Here is an 18,644-nt window from a genome sequence, read left to right as displayed (position 1 = left end):
TTTGTGGTTGCAAAACACTCGCCGTTTACCACCTACTTCAAGTAGGTGGTAAACCACTCACAAATGGGAAGAGGTCCCCAAGGGACACCTTCCCCTTTGTGAATGGATGCAAAAATATTTTTTAACCCTTTGGGTGCTCATGACGGAATGGTTCCGTCATAAGCACCAGTGATAATGTGCTCATGACGGAACCATTCCGTCATGAGCACATGCTCAGAAAATCCCTCTGCTGCAGAGAGCAGAGGGATTTCCCATTTTTTTTTGCCTGGGGAGGTGGGGAAGAGCTTACCCAACCTCCCCAGGTCTATTTTTGCATTTCGTTGCTATGACGTTCGCTTGCATGGCATGCTATTGTCATTGCAATGAAAACGAAACTGAAACTTATTTTCAGTTTCTCAGTTTCGGTGCTTGTGAGGCTATCTCAGCCCTCCGAGCACCGAAAAAGATGGGAGGGGTATCGTTGGAAAGGGGAGATTCTCCCATTTTCATTGGTACCCTTGCCTAGTGGATCCCTGCTTGGGGATCACCCCCAGGAGGGTGATCTCCAAGCAGGGATCCACCCACTAGCACTTGCGCAAGGGCCTTTGCTCCCCTCATATTGTTTTGGGCACAACAGTCTTAAAGCCTCCTCTGGGGGGCATTTGGGGGCAGTAGCCCCAATCTGCCCCCCAGAGGGGCAGAAAGCCCACTTGAAACCAGGGATTTTTTTTATTGATGTTGGGGTGGGGGCTGCCCAAAAAGGGCATGTCAATGCCCCCCCCAGAGAAATGTCAGTCTTTCTGCCCCCCGGGGGGCAGTAGCCCCTAATCTGCCCCCCAGGGGTGCAGGAAGCCCACTAGAAACCAGGGATTTTTTTAAATGATGTTAGGGCGGGGGCTGCCCAAAAAGGGCATGGCAATGCCCCCACCCTCCCAGAGAAATGTCAGTCTTTCTGCCCCCCAGGGGGCAGACAGGGGCAATAGCCCCCAATGTGCCCCCCTAGGTGGGCAGAAAGCCCACTAGAAACCAGGGATTTTTTTTATTGATGTTGGGGTGGGGCTGCCCAAAATGGGCTTGAAATGTCCCCACCCCAGTGAAATTCCAGTCTTTCTGCCTCCCTGAGGGGCAAAAGGGGGCAGTAGCCTGGGGGGGGGGGGGGGGGGGAGCAGAAAGCCCATTAGAAACCAGGGATTTTTTTTTATTGATGTAGGGGTTGGGGTTGTCCAAGATGGGCAGGCCAATGCCCCCCCCCAAAAAATGCAACAGTCTTTCTGCTCTCCCCAGGGGCTGATGGGGCAATAGCCCCTCATCTGCCCCCGGGGGGGGGGGCAGAAAGCCCACTAGGCACCAGGGATTTATTTTATAATTCAGGGGGGCTGCCCAGAATGGGCATGATAATGTCCCCACCCCAAAAATAATTACCACAGTCTTTCTGCCCCTCCCCGGAGGCATATTGAGTCAATTTTCACTGTGAAAATGCTATGTGTCCACGTTGCGTTTTGGGCCATTTCCTGTTGCGGGCCCTAGGCCTACCCACACAAGTGAGGTACCATTGTTCTCGGAAGACTTTATGGAACGCAGGGTGGGTGAAATGTTGTGGATCCACGCAGATTCCAGAACTTTCCACCACAGAAATTTGAGGAAAATCTGTTTTTTTGACAAATGTTTAGGTTTGCAAGGGATTCTGGGTAACAGAACCTGGTGCGAGCCAGTCAAGTCACCCCATCCTGGATTCCCCTGGGTGTCTAGTTTTCAAAAATATATAGGTTTGCTAGGTTTCCATAGGGCCTACCCACACAAGTGAGGTACCATTTTTATTGGGAGACTTAGGGCACCACAGAATTGTAGAGCAGCTGCTATTACCTATTGACTTTCGATGCATTTCTGCCTTCCCAATGAAAGACAACGTGTAAAAAATAAGTCATTTTGAAAAATGGCATATAATTCTCATGCTAGTATGGGTACTCACAATTTCGGAAATGTGCAAATATCTACTGTTTCTAAGGGCGGTATAAAGCTATGAGGGACACATGGTTTTCTGTTGCTGCTGGCGCATTCCCGTGAGCAAGGAGCAGGAGCTCCGAAACGTGTTGGGACATCAAAAAGGAAATGTTTCAGTGCGCTGCTTGTGTTGCAGAATAAAGGACTCTTTTTATATTTCGGTCCGCCTGCCTTTGTGCACCTCTAAATGTGGGCAAGTTCGGACAAATATATACATCTATATATATATGTATATATATATATATATATATATATTTTTTTTTTTTTCTAAATATCTGTTAGGTCAAATTAAATATATTATCTACTGGCGGTCGCCAGTAGATAGTTATAGTTAGGACCGTGTTTCCATAGGAAATCCGCAACATTCTATTTAGAATAACTTTGGCGCCGGTTGACGAATCCTCGCGAAAGTTTAAAAATAGGTGGGGCGCTCTGCTCCGCTCCTACCCTGAAAGTCTCGGGGGGATTCGTCAAGCGGGGGCTGAGAAAAAAGGGGGGTCCCAAAACGCGTTTTCCCCATGCAATTTTCTATAGGGACCTTTAGTCCAAGGTACAGCCCGAACGGCTGAACAGAATTACTTGAAATTTGGCAGAGAGGTAGTCCTCAGGTCAGGGAAGTGCCTTTTGCAGGTCTGGTGTCAATCTGTTCAGTAGTTCCTGAGAAAATCAAAAGTAAAATCATATATATATGTGGGCGGAGCCTAACCACACATTACATCCTGAGATCTGATTGGCTGTCAGCACTTCATCCAAGAAGTGTTGGCAGCCATCTTGGGACCAATATACATGATAGCACCTCATTAAAAAGCATTGCAGTTAATAGAAGGTTTTAAGACTTTAGTTACATTATAAATCATTTGTTGATGGTACCATACTCATTTTAGGAATTGTGGTATGTTCTAAGGTGATTTCACCATGTGAAAAAGCCTTCTGCTGGGATATCATGATTGAGAGAAAAATATTTTCTCATGCTTTTCCCACAGAGGTTTGGAAGGTGATCTATAAGCTAAACTGAGAGCTTATTTTCTGTAAAATCACATTATCTTTCTCAGTCATGTGAGAATGAAGTCTGACATTCTCAGTAAAACATGTACATCCACCAAGGGCAGAGACTGTCAGTTGATTCCTTTGTGTTCTACTGCAGCTTCCCAGAGTGTTCCAAAGAACAACTAGAGCGCTAACAGTCCTACCAATGATAAACATATGGCACACCTGAAGCCATCTTGCTTGGATTAAAGTGGTAACTCTTAAAACATTTAATTTAAAAAGGAACAAAATGAGGGGGTTCATTTTTCCATAAAAAGTATGATTAGTGCTGCAGAAAGAAAAATTAGGGCACATTTTGAGTGACTTCTCAAATCCTCTTCTATTTCATTAAAAAATTCTGACATGCAGACTGAAACATGCACTTTCAATACCAGCAGCAGTTTTCCCTGGTGAGCAGTAGCTTTACTACAGTGATCTAATGAGCAAAAAGAGTGCTAACATTCTGAATTTATGGCAAATGTGTGACACATCTGAATGCCTTCTTGATGGAATCAAAGTAAAAAGCTGAAAGTATTTCCTACTGAGGAGACTGCAGTAAATGAGGAAATTAGGAAACTTCATAACAAATAAGTCTCCCAAGATGGCCACCAGAGACAAAAGAGCCCAAATGTAGCCCAAATATCACCCAGACGTAGCCCAAGTATAGCCCAATGATAGAATGTCCCAGAGTGTTCTTAAAAACAACTAGAGTGCTTACTGTCTTCATTATGACAAAAGTATGGCACACCTGAAGCCATCTTGATTGGAATAAACTGGTAACACTTAAAACATTTAATTTAAAAAGGAACACAATGAGGGGGTTCATTTTGCCATAGAAATTATGATTAATGCTGAAGAAAGAAAATGAGGGCACATTTTGAGTGACTTCTCAAATCCTCTTCTATTTCATTAAAAAATTCTGACATGCAGACTGAAACATGCACTTTTAATACCAGGAGCAGACTTCCATGGTGAACAGTAGTTTTACTACAGTGATCTAATGAGCAACTACAGTGCTAACATTCAGAATTTATGGCAAATGTGTGACATATCTGAATACCTTCATGATGGAATCAAAGTAAAAAACTGAAAGCATTTCCTACTGAGAAGACTGCAGTACATGAGGATATTAGGAAACTTCATAACAAATAAATCTCCCAAGATGGCCACCGGAGACAAAAGAGCCCAAATGTAGTCCAAAATCACCCAGATGTAGCCCAAATATAGCCCAATGACAGAAGTGTGCAAAACACTTATTATTTTGTGTTTTTGCAGTGTTATATAGTGCAGACTTGTCAGGTATTGGAGTGCTTTACATGATCATTGGTTACATCACACAAGAACAAATTCATTTTGGTTGTAGACATGGGGAGACTAAGTGATTTGACCAGAATCACAGAATGTCGAGCTGAAGCAGAAACTCCAACCTGGTCCCCCAGTTGCAAAGTCTGCAGTTCTGGAAGTAACACCACATCCTCTCCCTTAAGTGCAACATTTAATCAAGTGACCAACTGGATAAAAAAACATAAAGATAACAAATAATTTAAAAGTGCTTTGTCGCTATTTGGAAACTCAGAAAATATGTCCTTATTTTAGTCTTTTAGAGCACTAACCATAATTTTGATGCCAATAAGACCCTCTCAAATATGTAATTTCTAAAGGAAATGCTCTAGGTATTACAGTTTTGATTACATCAAGATGACGTCAGGCGTTCCACACTTTTGTAATAAATATAGAATGTTAGCAATCTAGTTGTTCATTAGGATACTGTTGAGAGGCAGAGGCCAGGGGCACGGACTCTGAAAATTGAAGGCAGGTAGGAGGGTGCAAAGGCAACAATTTAACCACACTGAGCAGGCAGGAAGGGCCGTGGCAGCACAACAGACTATGGAGGGCAGTGGAAAGGGGGCAGGGGCAACAAACCAACAATACAGGACTTGCAAGAGAGGCTGTGGTAATGTAATAGACCATTGTGGGCAGAAGGAAGAGGCAATGGTAGTACAACCATACATGCCAAAAGACCCGATTCAGCCAGGAAACTTCCAATGTTTTAAGCTCAAATGGGCTTTATTTGATCTGTCTCCTGTCTACAATCTCCTCTTTTTCAATGTAACTCAAAGGGGAAAATCAATACCCCAGTTTTTTTTCAAAATCTCCCTCTTACCAAGTTCAAAATGTTCGCAAGTATGGTACATTGGATCATGGAAGGAAATGGGGTAGGGACATGGACTTGGATAACAGAGGACAGGAGGGACATGGAGAGGTGCACCAAACTGACCCTGCAGGGCAGGCATCAGGGTTTGCAGCAGCACAATACACCACACAGGGCATGCGGGACGGGAGTGCAGCACAACAATCCATAGAAAGCAAGAGGGAGGGGACAGGACCATGCACATGGACAACAGAGAACAGAGGGGCAAGCGGCAATGGTAGCTAGCTGACCATAATGGACAGACAGGAGAGAAAGCTGCAGCATAACAGACCATAAAGGGCAGGGGGGACGGATCAGGGGCATTACAATGGAACAGACAAGCCAGGAGGGAGGGAGTAGGGGTCTGCACATGTAAACAGAGGGCTGGGGGCAAGGGGGCAGGGCAGGAGCAGCAAGATAGCCATGGAGGTCAGGCAGGATGGGCACTAGAAGCAAGACACACCATGAAGAGCAACAGTGAGACTGTGATGGCATACACACAGACCATGGAGGGAAGGTGGGAGGGGGTCAGGGGCAGCTAACTGACCACACAGGGAAGGTGGGAGGGGCCATGGCAGCACAGAAGACCATGCATGGCAAGTGGGAGGGCTAGTGGCAGCACAATGGCTATGATGGGCAAGAAGGAGGGTGCAGGGGCATGCACAAAGGACGATGGAGGATAGAAGGGAGGGTCAGGACCTGTGCACAGACAAGAAAGTTCAGGGGAAGGGGCCTCACAACAGACCGCACGGGGCAGGCAGGAGGAGCAGTTGCAGCACAACAAACCAGGGAGGGCAGAAGGGTGTGGCAGTACAATGGACCATGTAGGACAGGAGGAAGAGGATAGGGGCATGGCATGTGGACAGGCAGGGTGGAGGTGGCAGGGACAGGTTACAGTCATCTGACAATGCTAGGCAGGTGGGAGGGGAGTGGCAGCTCAACAGAACACTCAGAGTAGATAGGAGTGGCAGGTCCATGGAACATGGTGGGCAAAAAGGATGGAACAGGGGCATTCACAAAGACATCGGAGGGCAGGGGGAAGGAGAATAGGGGCAGCAAGCTAAGCACAGAGTTTAAGCAGGAGGTCAATGATAGGGCATAGAATTGGGCAATGGAGGGCAGGAGGAGTGGACTGGTACATCATACTAAATTGAGGGCAGTGGCAGCACATCAGACCATGCATGGCAGGAGGGAGGAGGCTAGTCCATGGATTCACACAACAGAGGATAGGGAGGAGGGGGATGGGGCAGCAAGCTAACTGTTCAGAGAAGGCGGGTATTAGGAACGTTATTGTTTTTAAAACGTGTGTCTGTGCGAACTACTTAAAATATGAACAAGTATGCAGCATAATCTCACTTTTATTCAGGAAGAAGAGGACGTTTGTGACTGTGACTCCGGGCTCACTTGGCAGAAACACCCCCTGACCCTCCACCCCCTATCGCAAAATGTAATGCCCGTGAAAAGGGTAGGTGAACACAGTGTTATATAGAACATAGTCCTGAGAGCACGATTGAAAATGAAAACTAGATATAGTGTATGGTATAAACTATGCACCAAAAAGTGTGATATAAGATGAACCGGGCGTGAAATATAATATGCAATACATTGTGCGCAATTAATTACAGATTCATTGGAGAGCGCGAGATAGCACAGGCACTAGCGCGTGCTATGCGATATGCGCCTTTGAGTGTAATATGCACAGGGCAGTGTTGTGTAACCTAACTAGTCTCTAAAGTTGTAATATAAAATATGTGCTGGGGAGTGTAACGTTTCATATGCACTGTGACAAAGATATGGATCCCAGATTGTAATATGTATGGCATAGCACTGTGCGTTATAACATAGGCATCGAGGAAGGCACATTAGATGGGGCAATATAACCCGTGCGAAGACAAGTGTGGCATGACATATTCACGGGGTGGTGTTACAGTGCACATGGGCTAGAGAGTGTCATAGCATATGCACTAGCTAGTGGAATACAACACAGAGGTGTGTGGCACTCAGCAGGCAATGGTGGGTGTAACACAGCATTGGGCTCTGCCAGGAGCGCGCTGTGACTCCCAAGTGATGTTCGTCCCCTTTCCAGAGAGTAAAATAAAAAGTATTACACATCCGGCAGTGGATGTGTGTTTTATTAACCGTGAGGGGGGTTTCTTGCATAGTTTTGGTCGAATTTTTGTCGAATCCCCTTTGAATGGCTTGGTGTGCATGTGTATTAAATGAGCCCGTCAATAGCTACCCATGTTTGTATAAATAAACGACAAGGGTGTCTACCGGGATTAGGCACGGTAGGGCATCAGACATGTCAGAGCTTCACTAGTGGAGTAAATACATTCCACGTGGATTCATTGTATGCATAGTCGCCTTTTAATGAATATCACGCAAATCGTCATGGTGATAGGTACCAGCATGTCCTAGGTGTGTCTATAAATATATATTTTTTAAAAATAATAAAAAATAGCGGCCGGCCCTGGGGATTGGCGTCAAAAAAATATAATTAGGAGACAGGCCCTGGGGGATGGGGTCATCAGGGCCAATAAATTAGAATAAGAAGGGGAACCACACAGCCCCCCTTCTTAAAAAATTTAAATAAATAAAAGACTGGCATCATGCTGGAGGCCACGCCCCCTCCTTGCAGCACTCTGCAAACGCGCCCCCTGGCGAATTGTAAGTTGGGGAATTAATTTCTCTTCAATACTGAGGGTCCCTGAGGGCCAACTAGCCCAACAGGCATCTCCAGTATGCGCCAGGGAGCTGCGCTGCAGACAGGTGTTCTGAGGCCAAGCCCCTTTTTACACCTCTCTGCAACGCAGCTCTGTGGTGCTTACTGGAGGTACCTAGTGGTCTAGTTTGACCCTAGGGACCCTTAGGATTCAAGGGGACTTAATCTCTCAACTTAGAACAGCCACAGGGCACGTTTACACAGTGGTGAAGGGAGGGGACAGGGCCTGAGGTGACGTGTGCAAACACGCACTATGGCACGTTTTAAATTGGGGATATAATTTCCCTTCAATACTGAGGGCCCCTGGGGGCTAACTAGCCCACCAAGTGCTTCCAGTAAGCGCCACTGAGCTGAATTGCAGAGAGGTGGTCCAGGCCGTGCCACTTTTTACACCTCTCTGCAACGCAGCTCTGTGGCACTTACTGGAGGTACCTAGTGGGCTAGTTGGACCCTAGGGACCCTCAGGATTCAAATGAACTTAATCTCCCAACTAAAAACGGACACAGGGCGTGTTTACACAGTGGTGAAGGGAGGGAACGGGGCCTGAGTTAACGTGTGCAAAAACGCCCTGTGGCCTGTTTTAAGAGGTAGTTTTAATCCCCCTGCCCTATTATATACTAGGGGCTTACAGAGGAGGTCATGCTAATCACAGGGGGACCCCAACGCATAATGTTCCCTAGTGTATGTAGGTGTTTTCACTGTATTCTAAGTGTCTTTTAACATAGCACTGGCTCTAGGACTGGTTAGTCAGACTCAGTTACCACCAGTATCCGTCAGAAAAAGTTGAGGGTACAGGATGATTTTGCAACAAGGCTTCTTTCTGCTCTTCTTTTTGTTCTTTCTGCATGTTATCCTTCTTCCTGCACTTTTCTTCGTCTTTGAGGACTTCTGTTGCTTCTTTCTGCACTTCTTTTTTTTCTTTCTGTGCATTTTTTCTTCTTTCTTCTTTCTTCACATGTCCTATCTCTGTAGGCATAGTTAGAAATTAGCATTTAAAAAACCTTTGAAATTCACAGAAAAAACCATGTCATTTGAGATGTCATCAGTGATGTCATGAGTGATGTCACTGACCATGTTATGAGTGATGTAATATGTGACGTCATCAGCAGTGCATTGCGGGCGCGCGAGTTATAGTTAGCTGAACTAACTATAACGGGGGAATTTCAATGGTTTTGTACAAGTGAAAAGTCCAGCTAACTATAACACCCCTGAAACCTATGGTTTTTTCAGTGAATTTCTGAGGTTTTTTAAATGCTAATTCCTAACTATAACGTGCCTGAAACCTATGGTTTTTTCTGTGAATATATATATGTATATATATATATATATATATTCTAAATATCTGCTATGTCAAATTAAATTTTAAATAATAATTATTAATTATAATGTAATTCTTATTTAATTTAATTTTACGAAATAGCCATCCCAAGCCCTTACAGATACACATTGCTACCCTATATAATACTTATCCTTATGCCCTAAACACTCCTTGCCACTCCCATACACTACTCATCCATGAGCCATAAAACACCTAACTATCCAATACCCTGTCCATCCTTGAGCTTTAAAACTCCATACTACCCCGAAATTCTACCTATCTCTGAGCTGTAAACACTCCTTACTACCCCTATAAAATATTTATCCCTGAACCCATAACACACCTTATACCCCATACACTCCCCATCCCTGAGCTATAAATACTACTTGCTATCCCTATACACTACCCATCCCTGGACACTAAAAACACATTAAGGTGCTTTTAATTTCTCATCCCTAAATTCGAAAAAATAAAAAATAACATTTTACGAACGTGCTTGAGCTGTAAATATTTATATTTCTTGAGTAGATATGTGATTGGAGTTAAACATTCCCATTGTTGCTGGATAAAAAGTAGGAGTAACTGTGAAAATCATTGGAATATTGATTTTCATATTGGGGTCGTTTTTAACCCTCAATTAATTTAATAATGTTGTATTGTTTTTTTTTTGCTATGGATTGCACATCCTATGTATCCTACACTATGTAAAAATAGCACCTTTTGCACTATGCACTTTAATAGTGGTCACTGCAGTCTATTTCTAGGTTGCCAGAAGTGACATATAAATTAGAATCTTTTTTAAGACTTGTGTTTATAAAATACTCAGCTGTATGTGAATGATTTGTTATGGGTTGTCTACATTGTGATATTAACCATGCAGTACAACTAGGTTTCAGACAAGTTTTTTAAATTGCACTATTTCACTTTAAAGCTAGGAATGCACTGTCACTTTCAATTTTTGAAACCCAAATGTGTGTACAAAAAGTCAAAATGGCAACTTACAATTGTTTTGAAAAAGACTGCGGAGGTAGTCGAAATGCGTCACCTGTAGCCAAAATAAAGTCCTTTTACTGAAGTGAGCCCTAGTGGGCTGGAGCCTGTTTTTATGTACAAGCGTGCAAGTTGAAATTTATGTTCGTAAGCCGGTGTTGAATTCTGGCACGCCCTCTCAATTTTGTGCACCGCAGAAGCATGGGAAGAGTGCCTCAGTATTTATTTATTTATTTATTTAAGCAATTTGTAGAGCGTGCAAATACCCTTGGGTGTCTCGGCGCTACGGACTGAAGAGGGAGTAGTCGTATGGTAGGATGCTCATTGGTTGAAAAGCCAGGTTTTAATTAGTTTCCTGAAGGAAGGTAGCGTTGGGCAGGATTTGATTTGCTGAGGGAGGGAGTTCCTCAGTTTGGCAGTGGCGACAGTGAATCTCTTGTCACCCCAGGAAACCTTGTTTGTGCGGGGGACCATCAGAAGGTTGGCAGTTGAAGAACGTAAGGTTCGACTAGGCACATGAGCACAGAAGGCTTTCTTCAGAAAGTCCAGTCCGGTATTGAGAATGGCCTTGAAGGCAATGCAGAGGGCCTTAAATTTAAATCGGCTTATTATCGGTAGTTAGTGCAAACTCCGAACCACCAGGGAGATTGAATTATACTTGGGGGTGCCTGTTATTAATCTGGCGACAGCATTCTGCACGATCTGTAGTTGATTGGTGATCTTTTTCTGGGCGTTAATGAGCAGGCCGTTGCAGTAGTCGATTTTAGACATTACCAGGGTGCTGACCATTGTTTTTCCTGCACTTGAAGGGAGAAATGGTAATAGTTTTTTGATCATTCTGAGAGTGTAAAAGGATGACGAGACAATGGCGTTGGTGTGAGCTGAGAATGCCAGTTTGTCATCGAACATGACCCCTAGGTTTCTTACTTTCGGTACTGGGGCGGGGGGGGGGTGGGAGTCCCAGTGTGGTTGGCCACCATGTAGGGGACCATGCTGGATGTAATTTCTCAAAGATCACTACCTCCGTTTTGTCTGAGTATAGCTTTAGGCAATTCTTAGCCATCCAGGAGCTGATGGAGAGCATACCAGTTTGAAAACAGGCCTCAATTGCTCCTCCGTCGTTGTTGATTGCAAGCACCAGCTGTGTGTCATCGGCGTAGGATGTCAGCCCCATCCCATGAGCCTTGATGACCGTGGCTAGGTCCGACACATAGGTATTAAACAGTGTCGGACTTAAGGATGATCCCTATGGCACACGGGAGGGTGAATGGAGAGAAATTATATTCGCAGAGACACACTAGCTAAGTGCGGTTGGATAGAAACGAGGCCAGTAGTTCTTTGGCCTTTAGTTTGATGCCCATGTTTGAGACACGGTTGATCAGAGTGGCGTGGTCGACCGTGTCAAAAGCTGCTGATAGATCCAGCAGTATCAAAACTGCTGCTCCACCTTGGCCTCGAGTGGCTCTGATTTCGTCTGCCGCTTTGATGAGGGCGGTTTCTGTACCGTGGCCTTTCCTAAAGCCAAATTGTGTCTCATCCAGGAGATTGTTTTCTTCAATGTAATGAGCTAGTTGTGTATTCATTACTTTTTCAAAAACGTTTGCTGGGAAGGGGAGGCTCGTGATGGATCGATAGTTTTTTGTGTCAAGCGGGTCAAGATGCTGCTTCTTCAGCAAAGGTTTAATAGTTGCCTTTTTCCAAATTGTGGGGTAGACACCGGCATTAAACGTGGCATTGCAGATGTCTGTGAGGTTAGGGGCTAGTAGATCAGGAATGAGTTTTGGTACCGAGGCTGGACATGGGTCTGTTGGGGAGCCTGACTTTATGGTTAGGATGAGGTCATTGATCTGTTTGGATGAGACTTGATGGAAATGCAAAAAGGAAGGAGAATTGTCATTATTGTCGGGGGGTTGGGTAATCATTTAGGTTGCATGGTGAAGTTATCGTATATTTTGCTGACTTTGTCTTGAAATGCGATGGCCAGGGCATTGCACAAGTCCTGGGTGGGTGCTGGTGGGTGGTTAACTGTGGATCCTGATAGTTTGGTGACTACCTGGAAGAGTCGTTTAGTGGAGTCTTGGGCCGCTTCTATTTGATTGGTGTAATGTTTGCTTTTCTCTGCAATAAGGAGCTGTTTATTTTGGGCGATAGCATCTTTATAGCGAGCTTTGTTGGTGATGTTGTAGTCTCTGCGCCAGTGTCTCTCTAGGTTCCTACAGCGTTGTTTTTCCAATCTAAGGGCGTCAGAGAACCAAGGGGCTTACGGGGTAGTCCTGTTTTTAGAGAGATTTTTCATAGGTACTAGTGCTTTAAAGGCATTATGCAGCCAATCTAAGTATTTGGAGGAGGCTAGTGTAGGGTCCGGTGTAGGATCATAGTTAGATAATGACAGGTGAGTATTAAGGAGCAGCTGATTCTACTCAACTCCAGGCTCTAAATTGAGTAGGCCTTATAGGTATGTGTGGGGGGGAGTTTTATTTGCCAGAATGCTGAAGAAGACTGCCCAATGATCAGTCCAAGAAAGGGGTATAGTTTTAATTAGTGATAGGTTTGTATTATTTGTGAAAAGCCCATCCAGCGTGTGAACGGCTTTGTGCGTGGGGCTGGTAAACCAATTGCCGGATGTTGATAGCATCCAATTCTGTGAGCAAGGTGACCGTATCCTTGTCGTCAAGGTTTTCTAGATGGAAATTGAAATCACCTAAGATGGTGAAGTCCGCTTCCCCTGCTACGGGTTCCAGCAGGCTGCCCAGGGTGGAAAGGAAACCCGCTCGCAGGCCTGGGGGATGGTATAGGAGGGTTCCTTTGAAGGATTGAGAGTGGTTGAGCTTTATGGTAAATGTTACAGCTTCACATGTTGTGGTGGGGATTGTCTCTGTCCTAACCAAATATTTGTCTCGATGCATTATTGCCAGACCACCCCCTTTCTTGTTGTTACTGTCCTGCCTAACTACACAGTACCCTTCTGGGGTTGCGGTACAGAAATCTGGACCAGACAATGGGTCTCCCCAGGTTTCTGTTATGAATAAGATGTCTAAGTTATGGTTAGTTAGGAAGTCCACTAATTCATATTTGTGTTTGGGAAGTGATCGTGAGTTTATGAGCGCAGAGTCTATGTCATCCCGTTTGGTGTGAGTTCGTCGGGTCTGGGTGTCTCCTGAGTTGTTGTAGATGTTATAAATATTAAGCGTAAAGGGGCAGGAAGTACAGCTGAAGGTTGCATTACTTTCTAATGAGCAGGAGTGGGGGTGAGGGCAGGAAGGGGTGTTAGTGGTGTGGCCAATATCTTTCAGCTGGGTACTGGAGTAGGATAAAATCGTTTTGGACTTGACTGGGTTGATTGGGCCAGGGTTCGTGGCCCTGGGCCCGGTCCAAGCGCGGATGGGCGCAGACACGCTTGCCTTAGGCGCGCCTTTGCACGCCTGCGGCACGCCCGCTGCGCGCGTCTGCTGCGCATCTCGGCGAGCATCCCCATTTATGCAGCCTGCTGAACAACTAGACTGCTGACCGCCTCAATGGAGTCTGCAACACTTCCGGTCTGCGTCGTGATTCCCTCCACACAATCGGAAGCGTCCGTGGTGGACCGGGGAAGACGCTTGACGACCAAGTGATTGCAGTGAGTGCAGTGTCATTTTTTAAATATCAAGATATGCGGCGAATATTGTGAAGTTTAAAAAGCAAGTTGTGAGCATAGAAAAAGTGATGATCATAAAACAGATTTGCAGCAGGTAACAATTCTTAAGCAGTAAATGTGCGAGAAGCCCTTTGCCAGGTGCTTCGTAAACTGATCTCCACTGTAACTCGTACCTTTAAGCGCGTCCGCTGCGCGTCTGGGCGAGCATCCCCATTTATGCAGCCAGCTGAACAACTAGACTGCTGACCGCCTCAATGGAGTCTGCCACACTTCCGGTCTGCGTCGTGATTCCCTCCACACAATCGGAAGCATCCGTGTTGAACGTGAACGTAAGTCAGAGGACTTCCGGGAAGAAGGTGAGCTGAGACATTTAATTTTGAGAGCAGTGGGGAGAGAGGAAAGCAATATTTGTTTGCAAAACTGGCCTCCAGATTCAAAGGACTTAGTGGCTAATTGTTGCTCATATGGAGAATGGATTGGCTGAAAGAAATGGAAAGTGCTGCACAGAAGTTGTTCAAGGCTACGGCACAGGGAATTACAATGCGGTCGTTACAACGACCACGTTGTAACCACGCATACTGTTACCCCGCAAGTCGTAACAACGACTTGCGGAGGGGGGGGCGCTGGATGTTGGAATAGTATAATTTACTATTCCAACTCCAGTCTGTGCGGACAGTAGGGAAGGTGTTGGATTTTAAATCCAACACCTTCTGCCTGCTCTGCAAGTCGTTGTGGAGTAATTGTATGCGTGGTTACAACGCGGTCGTTGTAACAACCGTGTTGTAATTCCCTGCGGGGAAAACTTTTCGTGGTAAAAGTTGTTTAACACAGGGATTATGTCCTGAGTAGGCTATAAAGTTACAAAATAACATGAATTGTGCCGTAGCCTGAGATGACATATTGTAGCATGAACAACATGGCAAAAAGGAAACCAGGATCCTAGCTGGGAGAAAGCTACAAAAAAGTGCACAGTGCATAATCTAAAAAGGGTGAGATACAATCTGTATTCATTATTAGCTATCCACCTAAATATGGCTCAAGCCCTGTTATAGTCGGAATCTTGAAATACCTGATAATATATACATTTCTTCTGCAAAAGCCACCTGAAGTTCACATATATATACCTGAAAAACAAATTTTTAACATAGGTTTTGGAGTTATTATCAATTGTTTCGGTAAGCAAAAAAGAAATGTAATCCACATTTCAATAAAAACATGTTTGTCATAGATTAACCAAGAGATTTTATCCATGTAATCCAAAGTAAATTAGCTCTCAAGTGTCAAAGGTGAGAATTGTGTTCCGCTGGTGCACCAGATCTTTAGCCACAGAAGTAGGGGTGCAATTCTAACAGAGTCTTCGATGTAGGGTAAACCAAATTCTGAGTGAAAAGTGTGGCTAGCAGTACTATTTGAGACTGATAGCAGCCATTAGAAAAATATATTTTTTTGAAAGTTGCAAATTCCCCGGATTAGTAGAGCCCCATAAGTGCCAACAGAGATAAATGTGCCACTATAAGGCTGGATAATCTCTTTTTTAGGCTTGTGAATCAGTGTTTCTTGGAACCTAAATATTGCTTTGGAAGCCATAAAACTTTTCTGACCTCTTCAATTTAAAGGTCAACCCACTTTAGCTTGGAGTCCTATATAATACATAAAAAATTAAAATATTTGACCTTAGAAACTGTGGTCTCAGCTATCAAGTCATTTTTTGATTTTGCATTTTTAGGGCCGCTGATCAAACCTAGGATTTCTGGTGACTCACTTTTAAACTGAGACTATTCATAAAACTAATAAAAGAACCCTGCAAAATTTGGAGACTATTTTCCATACTGGCAATGAGAACAGCGTCACCTGCATGTACTGGGATGGAATCGTTCCCAGACTTGGGCAAATCCACATGACATAAAATTAAAGTAAAAAAGGGGCTAAAATACATCCGTGCCTAACACCTCAATTAGACCTGATAAAAGAGGTACCTTACCCATCTTGGCCAACGCATACTTTCACAACCGTTCCCCAATGCAGGCAGTTAAGTAAATCCAGCAAGGGGTTGTCAATGCCCATTTTGCCCATCAAATCCAATAGCTTCTCCCTATTCACCATGTCAAAGGCACAGGAGAGGTCCATAAAGGCACTCTGTAAGGAACCAGTCCTGGGTCTGACATATTTCCCAATTAATAGAAGATAGGTTATTATGTTCTGCTGAGTCCTCCAGTTTCTGAAGAATAACCTTCATAGTAATTTAGAGGTGGAATCCAGTAAGAATATGGGGTGACAGCAAGTAGGTTGGTTCCTATCGCCCTTTTTAAGAATTGGGAGTATTATGGATTTTCTCCTTGGTTTCGGCAAGTCACCCTTTATTGCAACTCAAAGCACATTGGTTATTAACAATGCCCAGAAAGGGAGGGTGTTAGAAATGGGATGGATTCTTTGTTGACTGAGGTATGCACCCAGGCCAAGCAGGAACCACCACTCAAGTCAGAGTAATTTAGATACACAATAAGATAACCTATGCTCACCCTCTGGTAGCTTTAAATATAAAGACAATGAGTAAATTATTTATGCAACAAACACACACAGTAGAGCAATGAATGCACCACAAAAAGACTCCACATGGGTTTAGAAAAATAGAGAATATTTATCTAAACAAAATGAGACCAAAACAGCAAACATTCAATCAGTAAAAGTCGACATATGAATTTTTAAAGGTTAATTAAAAAATAGTCCTTTGAACTCACTAACAGTCAAAAGGTTGCTTGAGGACACGAGGGATTTGTGCAAGTTCAGGCGGACCGCATAGCACACGCACTTTAACTCTGATCAGTAGTGATAAAGTGCTCAGAGTTCCAAGGCCAACAAAATAATCAACAGAAATGAGAGGCAAAAGGTAAAATATTGGGGGAAACACCACCGTAAGGATGATATGTCTAACGGAGGTTCTGCCTAAATATGTCAATGGGTATGCCACCCGGTTCAGGAGCTTTGCCTTCAGGGCTTCTTAGAATGGCTTTAGACACGTCTTGGATATCCATTTTATTGCTTAGACTAATAGCGCCTTCAACATAAAAAATTGGTGGATCTGGATAGCCTGTCTGGTGCAAGGAAACACTCTCTGGGTCAAATGCCTTTGAAAAGTGAGTTACCCACTGTTCAGCAGATCTATGGCATTCTATCTTAGGTTTGTTGGGTTCAGTGAAGTGTGGCTGGTTGACAACTTCCTAGAAAGCTTTATTGTCCCTAGATTGCACTGATACTTCCATGCCTTCCCAAGCCGCCCTGCATATCCTACTTGTGCTGCTCCAAGACCACTTTATATGACTTTCTAGCCATTCTAATGTCCTCTATATAAAGGGGAAAAGGCTTTGCTTATGGATCTAAGGTGTCTGTGGGCCACCAGGCATGCAGAATTTAACCATCTATGAGTGAGAGTATCCTAATGGTATTTGTTAGTTGTCAGAATACTGCAGGTCGACAAGCAGATCCCCTCAGTGCAATTCATTACTTCCATTGGGGCAGCATTTTCTGGTAGCTATCAAACTTTCCTTCATTTCCAAATATAAATTTGGTGAAAGATTTTGTTGGATTAATTTTGTCCCATTCGATTCATAATCCTTTATTAGGGCAAAACCTCAAGTTTGATAATGCAACTGTCTCTTTATTCCTATGTGGGTAATTGACAAAACTAATTAGCAAGGGATTGTGATTTGCTTCTGTACTTTAGCTTGCCATGCAGAAAGACACTTCTTGCAATTTTACGGGTCAATTAGACTGATTAGGAGGGGCGTGTATTTCAATATCCCCGGCCACCCTTTAACCCTGGTGCAGTGTACCACTCAATTATCATCTGAAATTGAATATAGTCTGACGCTGGGCTGAGTGAATGTTTCTCTTTTTCCTATCTGCATTGTGAGTACCAGTCACTAATCAACAATCTCTCTCCTTTCAGGAAACTGCTCGTCCTGTAACCTCCATCTCGTCAGGGAGAGGATGTCATGGACTGAGTCACGCAATCATTGCATGTCGACATACACCGACCTTGCCAGTATTCCCGTAGCAGACATCCAGTGGGCGATCTCCAAGCTGCTCGTGTATCCAGACTCAGCCCCTGGTGTCTGGATTGGACTGCGCCGGAGCCGAGTCTGGGGGTACTGGTACTGGGTGGATGACGAACCATTGGACTTCAGCTACTGGGGGAAAGGAGAGCCGAGTAACCCACCCTCGGAAAGATGTGGGATGGTCTCCAGAGCACCAGGAAAAAACTTCACCTGGGAGGATGAGTGTTGTGGAGTCAGATTACCCTTCATCTGTTACTCCAAGATGAACAATACAGTGTAATAAGTTGTTAAGCAACAATGGAGTACATTTAATTGATTGTATAGTTTTGAAGTGTCAGTGGTAATCTTATTGTGGTTTTCTTTCGCATTCCTGAGGGTTGGATACACATTTTTCACAGAAAAATAAAATATGTTTCCCTTAAAATGTTTGTTTTATCTTCTACTCCATTGTCCTATCACATCCTGTTGTATGTCAGCTTTCTTGGAAGCAACTTATTAACTAGTGCACTAGGTGATACTTTAAGCAGATCCTTTGTAGCATCAATGCTGCAAAAGGAAAGGTCTTTGTTTTTTTCTTGGGGGAGAGGGTTTTCGGCTGCTTTCCTGTGGTATTTGTGTAGCATCAACCTAACCGTACAGGTTCAAGGGCAAGGATACACAGTCAGCGTGATATTGGAGTGTTGTATGCATGCATGTGGAATCTCTTTACCACAAATCAGGCCAAAAAA

At 44.2% G+C, this 18,644-nt stretch overlaps 1 protein-coding gene across 1 annotated transcript in view; it reads left to right on the top strand.

Moving 5' to 3' along the window:
* LOC146782847 (uncharacterized) overlaps window positions 1-18,196 on the top strand; it is a 263,565-nt gene extending 245,369 nt beyond the window's left edge. The window contains exon 5 of the mRNA XM_085637254.1: window positions 17,808-18,196. Coding sequence (XP_085493380.1) covers window positions 17,808-18,196 — 389 coding nt within the window. The remainder of the gene's footprint in view (window positions 1-17,807) is intronic.
* The last annotated feature ends 448 nt before the right edge of the window (window positions 18,197-18,644 follow it).

The sequence above is a fragment of the Triturus cristatus genome, chromosome 12 (genome assembly GCF_964204655.1).
Source record: "Triturus cristatus chromosome 12, aTriCri1.1, whole genome shotgun sequence".
NCBI lineage: Eukaryota > Metazoa > Chordata > Amphibia > Caudata > Salamandridae > Triturus > Triturus cristatus.
Note: the sequence above shows the minus strand (reverse complement) of the source record. Positions and strands in the feature narration are given on the sequence as shown.